This window comes from Nelusetta ayraudi, unplaced genomic scaffold (assembly GCF_046127955.1).
Source record: "Nelusetta ayraudi isolate G7.1 ecotype Tasmania unplaced genomic scaffold, CSIRO-AGI_Nayr_v1 ptg000053l, whole genome shotgun sequence".
Taxonomy (NCBI): domain Eukaryota; kingdom Metazoa; phylum Chordata; class Actinopteri; order Tetraodontiformes; family Monacanthidae; genus Nelusetta; species Nelusetta ayraudi.
In genome coordinates, this window is record NW_027466103.1 from 4,849,898 (window position 1) to 4,864,295 (window position 14,398).

Consider the following 14,398-nt stretch of genomic DNA (forward strand, 5'->3'; position numbering starts at 1 on the left):
TTGAATGTTTTGTTTGCAATTCATTTGAGCACAATTTTCAGTCTGTGATCTGTGTGTTTCTCTTTTTCTCTGTGGCTGCAGCAGGAAGAAGCCCAGGACAAATGTCCCACGTGTGGAGCCATAAAGGCAACTTGACTCTTCAATCTTGCTGTAAGTTTGCCTTGTTTTAGTATATACTTTTTGGGCAAGGTATGTTGGAAATAATTTGATTCAGCAAATGATGGAATGCACTTGTGGTAATGATTCTTGTTCTTTGCGTGCGTTCCGTCCTCCGAGTGTCAGTCAAAAGTGCCAAGACATGACAAATGACGTGGTTAAGAACAGCAGCAATGTGGAAACTTTTCAGTCACGTCAGCGGTAACTGCGGTTTCTGTGCCGCACTTTACATGCAGATGTACACTGGCCGAAAAGCGGTCGTGTCAGAAGTTTATGCGGGCTCGTACTAATGTGCCACGAAAACAACACAGGCCACTTCCTCTGAGGAGGAATCAAAGGTCGCCGTGCCTGAGGCTGTGCTCTGACTTCAGCAGGAACCGGACATGGAAAGTGTGACAGTGCGTCTGTGAGCCTGGGAGAGTGAGGAGGGGACTGTGCCGAGCTCTGTGAGCCGATAAGGTCCAGTTTGAGCCAGGAAGCACCAGATGCACGTTGCACGCAAACACTTCACGTTTCACTTGAAAGCGAAATAACGTCAAATCAGTCTGATTTAACAGCTGCATCCACGGTGGCACTGAAATATCTAGCGGTGATGACGGTAAAGCATTGCATCAGAGCGTAGCTAATCCCTTTACTGTCCTAAACCTCTATGCCATAACTCCGAGGCACTCGGTTGTAAAATCTAATGCATACTTTCACACACGCATTTCCATGAGCGGGTTCAAGCCCAGGGCTTTTACTCACACGAAGGCCGACAACAATAGCGGGCTGCAGCGTGGAAAGAACAAGAGGAACAAGAGGTCCGTCCAGGGTGTTTCAGGATACTTTTCTCCAATATGTAACCGGTTAAAGCGTCTCCATCCTAACCTGCGCCAACCAGAGCTGCCTGTGTGCTTGAATTACAAAGCTACGCTCAGAGGTGATTTCAGCCCTCTTTCCATCTTCAACATACATAAACACACGCACTGACGAGCTCAACCCGCCCCTGAGCCTCAGCGACATGTGTGCCGCCACATGCGACCTCACATGGCGAGACACATGTGACCTGCTGAGATCAGAGCCCTCGTGGCCTTTGAAAGTCTCACTTTCAACTCGAGCAAAGGGCGCCAAGCTGCGAGGAACGTGCGGCATTGTGCCACCAGGGGAGAAAGTTGGGGGCGACGATTCGGCGTTTGAATCAATTAAGGAGCTTTGATCGGTGGAGCAAAGTGATGATTTACTGAGCTTCCAGCAGATTATGATCGCCTGCATTTCTAATCCAAACACAATTTAGGTTTTTTTGTTTTTTCTCCTACGCTGCGACAGAGGGACATTACAGCAAATGAAGCAAATAATTATCCGCCACTTCACAAGACACGGCGGTGTGGGAGTCTGTGGCGTACAAAAGCTTTGTTGCGCTAAATCAGTCGAGAGTCGCAGCGTCTTCAGAAGTCTTCTTCTGGTTTGCGTTCTCACTCGGTGCTCGAACACCGGAGCTCCGACAAGAAGACTTGGCAAAGTTTATTCTTAATTACAAAACAAGAGTTTCAACGATTTAGTTTCATAAGTTCAAAAACTTCTCGTTTCTTTTTTTCCCAAGTTGAAAATAAGTATCCCAGTAAGCAGCATTGAGCCTATTTCTTGAGTTTGTCTCTCATGTTGAGACTGTGACCTCATCAATTCCAGTAAGCGCACAGCAGACACAGCACAGCAGGAACATTAAATACAGAGTATTACGTCAGCTCCATCGTGAGGCTCATACACCGCACTTCCTATTAGGAATAATGAACCAGACCCCGACACTTTCACTGCTGCTCAAAACACTGACCATAAAATGTAGCAGGTAGTTTGGACGCATGCAGCAGAACTGATATGAATTCAACAACTTGATTTGATAGCCAACTCTATCCTATTTAATTGAATGTTTCTCAGATCAGATCAGAGGCTATTTCTACTTTTCAAATCTAGGATGCTGAAAAGTTGGTATTGTTGCCAGTAGCTTCAATTTAGGCTTATTCCACACATTTCTTTCAAAGGTAGGAGAGGCGGCAAAGTCTGAGCAACAAACAGACTAAAGAGGAAAAAGTGTAAACATAATGTTGTCAACAAAACCCTCGGAGTGAGGGGAGACCTCTGAGAAAGTTTCCAAACCTGATTAGCATGTTTTATCCCGAGGCTTATGTGACCCGAGAAGCCTGTGTCAGATGCTTGCAATGAATCATCTTTCTTGAGGTCACGCTCTTTCATTCTGTGCAGACTATTTTCTGTTCTGAATGTCTTTGGATCGCTAGGCTAGACTGCCAATGATGTAATGCTATTGGTATCTGCGCTCGCACATTTTTCTAAGTACTGGATCAGAATGGAAATAAGTGGTGTCGCACGTCACTGTCAGGAAGCAACATGCACACAGAAAACAACTGTTGTTCTTTCCACCTCTTCCTCTATAAAGCATGCAGTGTTTACATTCACCCTCTGACTATGGGATCACAGATAAAAGATATGAAAAGCTAACACTTTGGAGTTTGTTCAGTCGATTAGATCTATAGCCTACATTACAAGGCACATATACAAATCTGAGAGGGTTTTATCAGTGGATATTTTACCTAAACGGTATCAGGCGTCTGTCTACTACGGGCCACAGTGCTGGCGGGAGCAAAAGTTTTTCCTTTAAGATGAATCCAACTGTATGAAGCCTTTGTCTCCCATTGCTATATCCATCCCTTAGAGACTTCTGTGACTGTGATACATATCTAAAGATCCCTAATTAAAACCGCACAAGCTCTCAGCTTTGATTTTGTCAGAAGTGAGACACCTGAGTCTGTCTGAGCCCCATCACCATCATCAGCAAGAGGAGCAGCAGCTCGCTCGCTCGCTTGCCACCACCACCAAGACATTAATAGAGGCAGCGCTTTTCTTCTTCTCACGTCAGGTTTGAGGTTTGCGCTGAGTCAAAGGTGCTCCCTCAGAACTGTGAGGCGTGGGTTTGTCTCAGCTTTGTCGTGGCTTTAAGCAAAAGGATGCGTGATTGGCCCGGGTCTATATCCGCTGGTTGCCAGGTAAACCTGGCAAACAGAGACCCATCTCCTGGCTTCACTGTTTACACTCAGTTCAATAATGGAACCAAAGGCCGTGCACTGTTTGTCATGTCATGCCCCAAAATACACGGTGACATTTCAGACTTTTTCATGAGCAATACATGATGCTGTGATGCAGTACATTCACGTGCCATGGATTTATTTTAAATGTCATATTAGACAATTATTGAGGTTTTAAATGAACTGGAGTTGTACTAAAACAGCAGGAATGTATATATATGTATATGTATTATATATGTATATGTATCATAACACAGTTGCCTAAGTCATATTTGAACGTTTTCGGAAAACAAGGAAAAACACATTTTTTAGCAAGCACGTTGGTATTCTTTTTCCGATATCACAATTTGGCAAAAAAAAAAAATGACTTAGGCGATTATGCTATTAAGCTAACGGTATATATATATGTACACATAGTGTATATTTATATTTCCACTGCTAGTTTTACTTTAACTTGTCACCTGTTTTTCCCGTCTCTCCAATGCTTGGACATTGTCTTATAGTCAAGGACAAATATTGAATGGGATTACTTCTGCGGTTTTATGGAGGACTGCAAGTAGGACGGCTGAGATGACACAGATAGAGTGACTCTCTCTGTCATGGACCCACTTTCAAACAACAGGCTGTGTTTGAACTGGGGAGACAGAATGTCTCGTGCGTCGCAAACAGCGCTGATCTTGAGCGCGACCGATTAATTGGGTCAGCGGCACGTGTGAAATTAACCCTTCAAAAGCAGTTTGTCGGGTTCTTTGTTTTTCCTTTGAAATCTTCCGACTTCCACGAACCAAAGCGAAGCAGGCGCTGTACCTTTTGTTTAAAATATGTTCATGTTCATGAGAGCCGTTGTGGAGTATTCCCAAGCACACAATTCTTACTTTTGCCCACCGGTTCATTTGAAAGGCACAGGAGGGATCCAACGCTGGCAGCTGGATGTAGATGCGTGACAGAAGCCGAGACGCATCCGACTCAGACAGACAGGGACAGCCTCTGTCAACTTGTGTGTCGAAAATAAAAGCATCCTGCACATGAAAGGCAGGATCTCAATGGTTTCCCCTGGAGCTGGGCCTGGTTGCCATGGGAGTGGAAGGCACTGGTGGAAGAGAAGGGAGGGGGATCAGAGAGACTGGCAGGAAGACAGCGTCATCCACTTACGCACACCTCCGTATCGCACATCAGCCTGAGAATGGAATATGCTGTTTCCCAACGTTCGCTCTGGCTTTGCAAAAGACTCCCGGGGTTTTTGTCTTGGTTCTTGCACCAGTTGTGTTATTGTTGAAGTTGAACTTTTTCTAATGATCGCAAATGACCCGTCCATCCATCCGGATGACGCTGTGCCAGCCCTCATTGCATTCACAGTGCGTTTAAACGTCAATGGTGTGAGCCTGTCATGCGTCAGAGGCACTATTGCCTTGTTACTGTTTATATACGGCCCATCAGTCGAGGGGGAAGTCTGATCCTGCTTGTTTGTTTGTCATGCGCGGAACAGGTCACGCTTGGAGTGAACTCCATTCACAGCCCGAGGCGGTTTGAGTGGGCGGCGTGACACGGGGCAGGTGCAGAAGCTAAATGATGAGTCGGCTACGTGCAGATACAGCAGGGCTTGGCTTGAACTCACTCTGGCAACACGGAATGACTTTGCACAGGAGCAAACAAAAGCATTTGCTACATGTCTGGTTTTGTGCTCTCGTAAGTGAAAGTTGTAGTTGCATGATTGAGGCAAATGAAATCGGTGGGAACATTGTTGGATGTCCTATTATGTTTTTTTTTCCCGAAGGAACTAAAGATTTTGCTTTCTTTTTTGTTTTAGGAAAAATGTTAAAAATATGAGTACAACATGAAGTGTTGGCATGACTTTGGTCCCGCTGTGGCCTTCTGTTAGAATATCCACCTTTAGACTGGCGGTTCTGGGTTCAATCCCCAGCCAGGCCGCACCAAGAATGCAGCCTCTAGGGGGCGCTCCTTGACCACCCTCCTTATCCCCAAGCATGAAAAAAAATGCAAAGCGTTGTGACATAAAAACTGATGTCAAACCAAACGTGTGAATGAATTCTCAGTTGTAGCCCCTGTAGGAAAGAGCTGAGCATGTGGAAGGAGGCCACAAACACTTTCCCAGTGTGTGAATGCATGCATGCAAATGTGTCACAGTCTGTGCTTCCTCTCTCTGTCCTCAACCAAAAATAATGACGTGGTCTGGTATTGCTGGCTCATTACTTCCACTAATTCTGAACGACGCTCAACATTGGAGGCCCGTGTTTACCTGTTTGAACAGAGGGCCATAAACACTGGAGCTGTTGCCTTGAGTCAATCACAGCGCCGCTACTGACATCATGGAAGGGCTTCTACTTAATAAAAGCTGCTCACTTGTGAAATCAAACAACAAACAACACTGGGAGACAATTTATCCCTTTTTATATTTACTGCCCGCACATGTTTAATTTAAACTATGATTAAACATGTACAGCCCTCAAGGGCAAGTTTTTTTTATTTTTTTATTTTTTTATGTTGCAAGCAGTCAAGGCTCGACCAATTACATGTCAGGCCTTGAATGCTTTTGTCCTGGCAACATGGTGCCTTTGACATCTCGGGTCCATTCAAGACATTCAAAGGATCTCTGTGGGTGGATAGGAAGGCATTACACAAAGTCATCCTTTATTCTGAAGAAGAATATAAGACACGGGGGTCGAGGGAGGGGGCGCTATCTGTGGCTGCATTAGCAAACATGCTTTGACTTCCACGTATGTGTATATTATATATGTTGGCACAAGAAGAGCCTGGCAAAACAGGGAGGAAGATAAGGACGGCAGTTTGAAAGGTTCATTTGCGTAGGAAGCTGTAAAACAGAGGCAGGAGATGTTGGAAGAGAACCAGGGGTGCTTTGCATGAGGTCGGACCAAAACATTTCCTTTCCAATTTAAGTAACTAGCCCTTGGAGCACTGATAAGGTTGAGCAGCAGATAGAGAACCACAAAAAATGCCCACCTCCATTCACACACACACACACACACACACACACACACACACACACACACACACACACTTATTTTAAATTCTGGCTCATTTCTTTGGAAATGTCCTCCACTATGAATTTATCCTGGTGAGTGAGGGTCAAATGGTTGTTCAATTATTCATCATTGGTTGTGATTTGTCATGTCTATGGACTAGAAACATGTCGACCTTCACTCCTCGTTTTGTGCCACAGTTTTTTTCCATTAGATTCTGTGAAGTATTTAGAAATATTGTGGCATACCTGCCCCATGCATTATTGGTCTAATATCCTGCTGAAAGATGTCGCTCGATGTACAGTAGCTGTGCAGCTATAGTTCTCTTCAGTAGAAAACTTTAGGAGTAACAAGTGAGTGAAAGTTGGTGAATAATATTATGCATTCTATCTATCACTAATGTCTCTTACTTGATACCGTTAGCAGGGTCAATCCAAGAAGATATTTGATAGGCCCATGGGGATAAGCACCAAAAGCAACACCGGCCTTCACACACCCATGTTGTGCATGATAAGGTGGAGAAGGAAATCCTGCCGTATGCCGTCAGTGGTGAAGCGGCAAGGAAAATCCCATGTAATTCCCACATATTGCTTGTGATTTCGCGGCTGAGCAAACACGCGGCACAAAAGTGTTTAAAAAGCCCTTTTGTATCAGAAGGATTCCAGAAGAGTACTGAAAGAAACGAGTGTGGCATTGGTTCAGGGAGGCCATGCTGGGTCCACTTAAAGCCTCAGCTTAATGAGCCGAAATCATCGGTCAACATCAGGTGATTGATCAGGTCACACATCCGAATGGTAAATCTTACAAAGCCTCCCTCCATTGAAGCTTGCTGAGGATATTAACGCAGCAAAGCGTTTGACAGTGGAGGATATGCTGTTGTATATTGGTCGGGATGTTTATGTATTTTTTAAGGGATGTTTTGTGCTTGAGTGAAAAGACCTTCCTATGTTAATACAGTGGCTTGTTCACCGGCCCACATATTAAGAGCGCATAATGCCTTATTTTCATCAAAACAATTGAGCAAAGGCGCTTGTGGCAGTAGCTCAGCCCCAAAGTGGATCAAGGGCTGTATTTGTCCAAGAGCTTTTCTTCCCGTGACTCAATCCAAAGGGCGAAATCCAACAGATTATTTGCGTAGCAAAGCATGCGTCATTACATCCACTGAGGTGTGAAACTCACTCTCTCAGCAGGTTATTATTATCGCTTTGCCTGCTATTTTTATGCGCGTTATGCTGTTTTGTCACACCCAGTATAACTAGCTGTTGTCGCTCCCCTGTCAGAGCTTTCCTCCACTCTGTGGAAGCCTATTAATTTTTAACTAGGTGTCGTAGTGGCAGCCGGGGCTTTTAAGCCTACTTTTTATTGCTGAAAGCTTCAGGATATTCTTTCCTGGAGTCTGCATTAGGAGCCCCTGATGTGTTCAGCTGGGTAAACATGCGTGTATACGACACAGAGTGATGATGTTTTTTCCTTGAAACTTAACAGGGAGTGATCTTAAGGTCACATCATAGACTGAACACTGCTGAGTCTAATTGTTTGGTTTTAGAATTGCTATTGTGTCCACTATTGCATTTGTGTATCATGTGTAACATATGTAGTGTGTGTGTGTGTGTGTGTGTGTGTGTGTGTGTGTGTGTGTGTGTTTGAATAGCATTCCGTTCTTCAATGTGTTGCCAGTCATAACACTGTGTTTCAAGTGTTTGGGGGAAATTTCCACTTGGATCTGAGAGCAATAGCTGAATTACATGGACGACACACAGGAAGCACCATTCAGAATGGGCCGCACGCTTTCATTCATCCACTGTTCAAATGGTTCAGTTTTAATGTAATTGAACGCATAAATAATTTTGTAAGCGATGAAGGGGGGAAGCAGACAGGATGAGCAGTGATGCATATTTAACAGTGAAAACTCCTCTCCGAGGTGTCTGCTTTCTGATGAAATTTCTAATCTGTGGAAAGGTCAGTAGGAAAACAACAGGCTTAGGGGGAAACAGGAGATGGCACCGACTGATGCTGTGGTCACCATAACACTGCAACGAAGAAAAGAAAGAAAGCCTGCAAGTGATAGTAACCGACCGCAGCTTCAGTCAATGGGTTGACAGTTTGCTGGGATGTTTTTTTTTAGACACATACCTTTCAAGAACAAGATAATACTAATGTTCAGGAAGCTTCTTGAATTTTACAGTGACACTGGCTTTGCTTCTACAAGCATGTTGTCTTACCCTGACAGATATAAATGACAAACAGAGGCAGTATCTTTTTTTCCACAGTTTAATCACTATAAAAACTCATTTAACGATACAAAAAAATGAAATAAATATCCGGATTAATAAATAAACATGTTAGGATCATCTGTGTTGGCTTTTTCTGATCACACATTTGTTTTTTCAGCTTCAAGGTTGAAAAGGTTAATTGTGTACCTTAAGAAAAAGCATTCCATATGGCTTTTTAATGACTATTTTATGATAAATTTTGTGGCGAAATAAAAATTTCTTAACGATAAAAAGATACATTTAAAAGCAAACCAGGCAGTTAAGGAAGTGCTTTGGCTTAGAAGGTGACAATGCTGGACAGAGGCAGATCACAGTCGCCCAGGAGATAGTCTCTTTTCAGCGTCGACATCTTGTTCACCACTTTGAAGCGGAGCGACCGCTGGCCGAGCTCCTCCTCGGTGATGTTATCGAAGAAGAAGTCCTCATTGAAGATGGGGTTGCGGCTCTTTCTGATGACCGTGCTCCGCTGCTTCTGCACTTTGCCGGGAACCAGGGAGAGGCTGACGCTGCAGTTGATAATCTTGGGGTCGACGGAGGCGGGGTAGAGGCCCTCGGCGCTGATCAGACGGACCCGCAGCCTTAGGTTGTCCGGGCAGTACTCTGCCGAGAGTCTGAGGCTGCCCTCTTTCCCCACGGGCACCATTCTTTCCTTCATTACCCTCTCTCTGTGCAGAGTCATGTCCACGGGGAAGATGGTCGGGGGTGCCAGGCTGTAGCTGCTGGGCAGGCCTTCAACCAACCCCTCTGAGGCTCTCCTCAGGATGTTCGGGCTATTGTCCGTGGAGCTGCCGTCATCTGTGGACAGCGAATTGTTCCTGGACACCATCGCTTTGCGCATGTTCCTCGACAGCAGCAGTTCATGGCTCAGCGCCTTGAAGAGGGAAGACTTTGGCGGGCACCTGGCCAGCAGCGGCGAGCTGAAGGGGGAGGATTCGGTGGAGGACGTGGTGTCGCTGTCCAGGGTGGCCTGCCAGCTCAGGCCGCATCCCCTCGGCGACAGTCTGGAGGTCAGAGTGTTCAGGCTGAAGGAGGAGGGCGAGGACGACGGCGAGCTGAAGGGGGAGAGTTTGGAGCAGGTGCTGGGTCGACCCCTGGGCAGCAGCAGGGGAGAGGAGCCGGGGTCGGCGTGGAAGAGCGACTCCTTCCTCCTGGTGTGGGGGCTCTCCAGCAAGGTGCAAAAGCCGTAGCAAGTCTGAGCTTTGGCCAGGTGCGGCAGCGACAAGGCAGCCTGGCTCTGGGGGTCTGCGTTGGTGGTCTCCTCGTCGCTGCAGCCGTCTCCTTGGCTCTCGTCCACCGTCTCCACCTGGATGATGTGCTCGCCGAGGGGCTCGTGGCGGCTCACCTCCACCGCGGGGTTGCCGCCGCCGCCGTCGGAGGGAGGGGCCTTGGCGGCGCGAGCGGCCCGACTCTGCTCCGCGCTCTTCATCTCGTGCAGGGACGGGATGGTCGGAGGGATGCAGAACTCCGGGATGTTGTCCGGGGTGATGACGTTGGGGCAGAGGGAAATCCTTTTGACCTTGTCCACTTTTTCCCCAAACATGATGTCGGAAATCTTGAAGCTGAACTCTGTCGACGGCATGGGTAGGTTTGATCTCTCCACTGACACGCGGATCTTCTCCACCACCCACATAGGTTCTCGAGTAAAAATCCGGAAGCTGTCCAACAGAAGGAAAAATATTTGTTTTTGCACTCTAGAATCGACACAAGCCAAAAATAAAAAAGGCTCATGCAGTGAATGTTGACCTCACCTAAAACTTTGGAGTTGAGAATAATCCACAAGCGGCTTCTGATTCAGATGGTATTGAGGTCTGAGGCTCTCGCTTGTCAAGACCTGCACGACTGAGGCTGTTTGACAGATGAGGTCAGTTTAAATGAAGCAGGAGACCTGTGGATCTTACGCACGCCCCTTGCGCAGTTCCAGCCGGATCATCCCTCCCTCCTTGGCAAGCGGTTCCCATGGAAATATCCAAAGCACAACAGAGCTCGATGCCTCTGCTGGCTGGTTAGCCAGATAACAAATCGGGAACTACCGGCCTTGGAAGTAAGGCATGTTTTTAATCCACGTCTGCATTTTCACTTTTCAAACCTTTTTTTGACCCTTTGGAGAAAATCATGATCTTGAAAATTCACATGTGTGCTTGACTGAAAAGAAGTATCTAAATATTCCTGAAACAAATGGAAGCCAGCATTGATTCAGACCTCTGAATACAACATATTAAATTAAGTCTTAAGAGTATTTGATTAAAACTGATTTATTTTCTCAAACATATGTGACACAAATGGAGATATATTCATTTAATATGTAATTATTTGCCATTCTTCACTGAAAAAAAATCCTCTTTTTGTTCCTCATAAATGATGTGTGTAAAAAGTAGGCATGTTTATTGAAAACGACAGTTAAACACTGATTTGCATTTAACAACATAAAAGACTGAAGTGAAGCATTGCCACCCTCTTGTGGTGGGACAAGAAACAGTAGCGTTATTAATGAGTTATTCCATGATGGATTGCACAACAACAATAACGACACATTAAAAAAGTAAACCCTATTATGGGAATCTGCAAAACCAGCACAGTTTGTTTTTGTTTCTTTCATTATTATTATTATTATTTTTTTGCTATGTCTTGAACGGGAAAGTACTGAGATGCCCCCAAAGCTTCCTGGCCAAAGTTCAAGAGGAGTAATTTGGTTACCATGTGTAACCAGGCTGTAAATCCTAGAATGATGTCAGCGCTAACGCCGTACCAGGAAATTTCCCTCATTGCACTAAATAGTAGAGCTTCCTAGAAATGTTTTTCAACCCCATCAGTCATTTATGCATGAGGATTGAAGGAATGAAGAGGGAAAATGGATGCATTTCGAGTGTATGCAGGATGGCTCCAACTGTTGTGTTATTTAGTTTGAGTACTATTTACCCTGGGCAAATCACACTATCATCACTGCAGTTGTGCCCATGATTTAAAAAAATGAATCTAGGAGCTCAGCAAATTTATTGAGCATTTTCAAAAGAAGTGAAGTCCCCTTTATTATTGACTAATCATAAAAACTGTGAATCAAATTGACTCATTATTATTGACTCATATTATGTTAATTCATTTCATTTTCAAATCCCTACTTTAAACAATACAAGCTTCTTTTTTTCAAATATTTCCTATTGGATTGGGATATCTTTGCCAGATGTAATACATCATGTCCGTTAGGGGGCAGTGTAGGCTCAGGTTAAAAAAGAAAGAGGAGAGAGCTGCACCATTTGAGACGATGAGCTCAAATTTTAATCTGACTTCCACAGATCCTGCATTAAATACTGACCCTTCATAGCATTACATAAAGCCAAGCCAGTTCCCTCAAACTCTTCCTCCAAAAGCAGATGTGGAAAATCTAAATTGATCCACTGGTTTAGAATACATATGTACATACTTACGTATGTACTGCTTGTTTTTATTTAGATGTGTCTGTTCTGTTCTTGCACTAACATTGAGCTTTTGTATTGACAAATGGACCCTCAGAAGCTGGACCTGCTCAGGGTTTTCTTTATGATTTTCCCCGACATCACAGATGAAGAGAAATAAATGAAATAGATGTGGGATCAAGTGCTAGTGGAATATATGGGGACAGTGTGTAAACTTGCAGCGTGCAATATGCCTTCCTACCATTAGGTGCTGCTGAATTGTACACAGTGGGCCTTTAAAAAAGGCGGGGAGACATTATAACTCTTACATATCCTGGAGGAAAACCACCACCACAACAACAACAACAACAACAACAACAACAACAATACACAAGCAGCTTGGGCCGCAAGTCTTATTTTAGTTTGACGTGTACCTCCGGGTTTACTGTCACTACTACCAGGAGTGAAAGAGGCGCTCAGCGGCCACGGTCCGCGGCAGGTGGACGAGAGTTCAACTGATTGATTTTCAAAATAAGGGCTCAAAATATTTTCAAAATAAGTGCTGTGTCTTTTACGGGATTATCCCGTTTGAGGCGATATCCGGGCGGCAGTGGAGCCTCCTCCGACCACCTGGCTGCACCTGATGATGTGTGATGATGATGAGGTGTGACGCCGCCGCTTCCTCCGCTCGACGACGCAGAGATATGCAGATCTCTCTCTCACTCTCTCTCTCTCTATCTCTCTCACTCCCCCCCCCCCCACCCCCCACCCCGCGCACACTCACTCTGTCTCTGCCCCCACTGTACGATCATCGAGGAGGGGCTTGGTGCTGTGGAGGAGGCAGCCACTGGCTAAACTGACCCGCTCGCGGTGAGCGAGTGTTGAGTGTGCGTGCGTGCATGTGTGTGCGCGCATCGCGTAGCCTAAATCCAAGAAGCCGAGGCGCATGCATTGACGAGCGGCACACATCAGGTAGGATCTCTCTTTCCCTTTCTCTCTTTTAGATGCCCTCTTTTCGCTGTGCTTTCGAGCGCGCGTTTGTGTGTGCGTGCGTGCGTGCGTGCGTATGTGTGAATCCCCGACATCGATCCCGGGGCTCCGGCGCAACGGAGGCGGACCCGCTCGGTGTTTGCTCAGCAGAAGCGCTGCAAACACGTCATGTTCGCAGCCTGTCGCTCGCGCGACCTCCACACATGGCGAGCAGCAGTGCGACGGGTGCTTTTATTTTGTGTTATTCCTACGTTTTGGTAGAGAAAAAGAAATATCCCACATCAGTCGACGGGATTTATATGCAGCGCGCTTTCCCCCCCCACACCCCCCACACACGTCGCTTGACATCTATTTCTTAGCCGCCCAGTTACCAGTATGTGACTGAGTCCACTTATTTCTTGTAACGGCTGACAGGCAGTGAACATTTGCATTTGCCACTTCTTTGATGCGCACGACATGGGGGTGTTTCTGGAACCCTGTGCTCTGGAAGTGAAGTGTAAAAACGTCTAACTAAAAATAAATAAATTAATAAATAATAAAACAATAAAATGCCGTCGAGCTCCAGCAGCATCCTCGCTGCTGTACTGTAACTTGGACTTGACCTGAATGTTATCTGGATGGGCTCAACATCAAAGCTGAGTTCACATTGTGAGACTGTCATGCGCAAACGGGAGGGATGGGACCACAGATTTACAGTGGGCTGGCCAAAAAATAAAAAATAGTTAAATAAAGGGGGAGGGGAAAGTGGACAGGGATGAGCAGGATGTATTCCTCTTGGTCTACAGTTGGACTGCCATCCTTTACCCTCGTGATAAATAAACAAACTGTCACTTATTCAGGAAGGGGGAATAGAGGAATATGTGTTCTTTGAAGCCTTGAAAAAGGGCTGTACCTCAGCTCACCTGCCTGCCGCTCCTCTGCTGTGTCCACCTGGAGGCGGCTAAAGGTCCCCTGATCCCCGACCGAAGGACGTCCCTCACACATGCAATTGCTGCACACCCATGGGCGAGGAAATTTATGATGTGTGACATGTGTTTGTTCCACAGGGGGATGTGAAAAGCCCGGCCCTTAGTGCGACGACTGCGGGCCGTAGAAACCGCACAGAGAAATATTTCTACGGCTGATGTCACAGTAGCGATACGGCGCCTCAGATGACGGAGCGCATGCAAGGAGTATTAAAAGGGAGAAGCGACTGTTAAAATTTCACCCCGCCCTTCCACGGCGCGGGGCAGCCGAGCGTTGTCTCCAAGAAGGCATCCTGGATATCAAGGGTCAGCTGAAGGGTAGGACCAGTTGTGATGTGATGCGTGGGGCGCTCCGACCTATTCGTCCGACCTCCAAGTGATGTAACCTTAAAAAATGTTCTGGCTTTATCACTTGGACGCAGACGCCTGTGATTCAGACCGGCTTTTTATAGCCAGGCACCGCGGAGGGTGCTGGAGGTTTGACTCCGACTTGCAGCGCGGTGCTAAAAATGTACTGGCGGCTCTGTACTGTAAAGAGGCAGTTAGTGCAGG

The 14,398-nt window shown here is 46.0% G+C and overlaps 2 protein-coding genes across 4 annotated transcripts in view; one reads left to right on the forward strand and one right to left on the reverse strand.

Annotated features, from left to right (window-relative positions):
* Positions 1 to 8,048: 8,048 nt before the first annotated feature.
* c2cd4a (C2 calcium dependent domain containing 4A) lies at positions 8,049 to 11,088 on the reverse strand. Its single transcript, XM_076038154.1, has 2 exons — positions 10,251 to 11,088; positions 8,049 to 10,157 (listed from the first exon to the last, which is right to left on the reverse strand). Exon 2 carries the CDS (start codon positions 10,130 to 10,132, stop codon positions 8,780 to 8,782), a length of 1,353 nt encoding a protein of 450 aa, XP_075894269.1. The 5' UTR covers positions 10,133 to 10,157; positions 10,251 to 11,088; the 3' UTR covers positions 8,049 to 8,779.
* A 1,621-nt stretch (positions 11,089 to 12,709) lies between these two features.
* tln2b (talin 2b) overlaps positions 12,710 to 14,398 on the forward strand; it is an 84,206-nt gene continuing 82,517 nt past the window's right edge. For all 3 annotated transcript variants that reach the window (XM_076038202.1, XM_076038205.1, XM_076038206.1), the window contains exon 1: positions 12,710 to 12,863. The gene's annotated coding sequence lies outside the window, so the exon portion shown is untranslated. The remainder of the gene's footprint in view (positions 12,864 to 14,398) is intronic.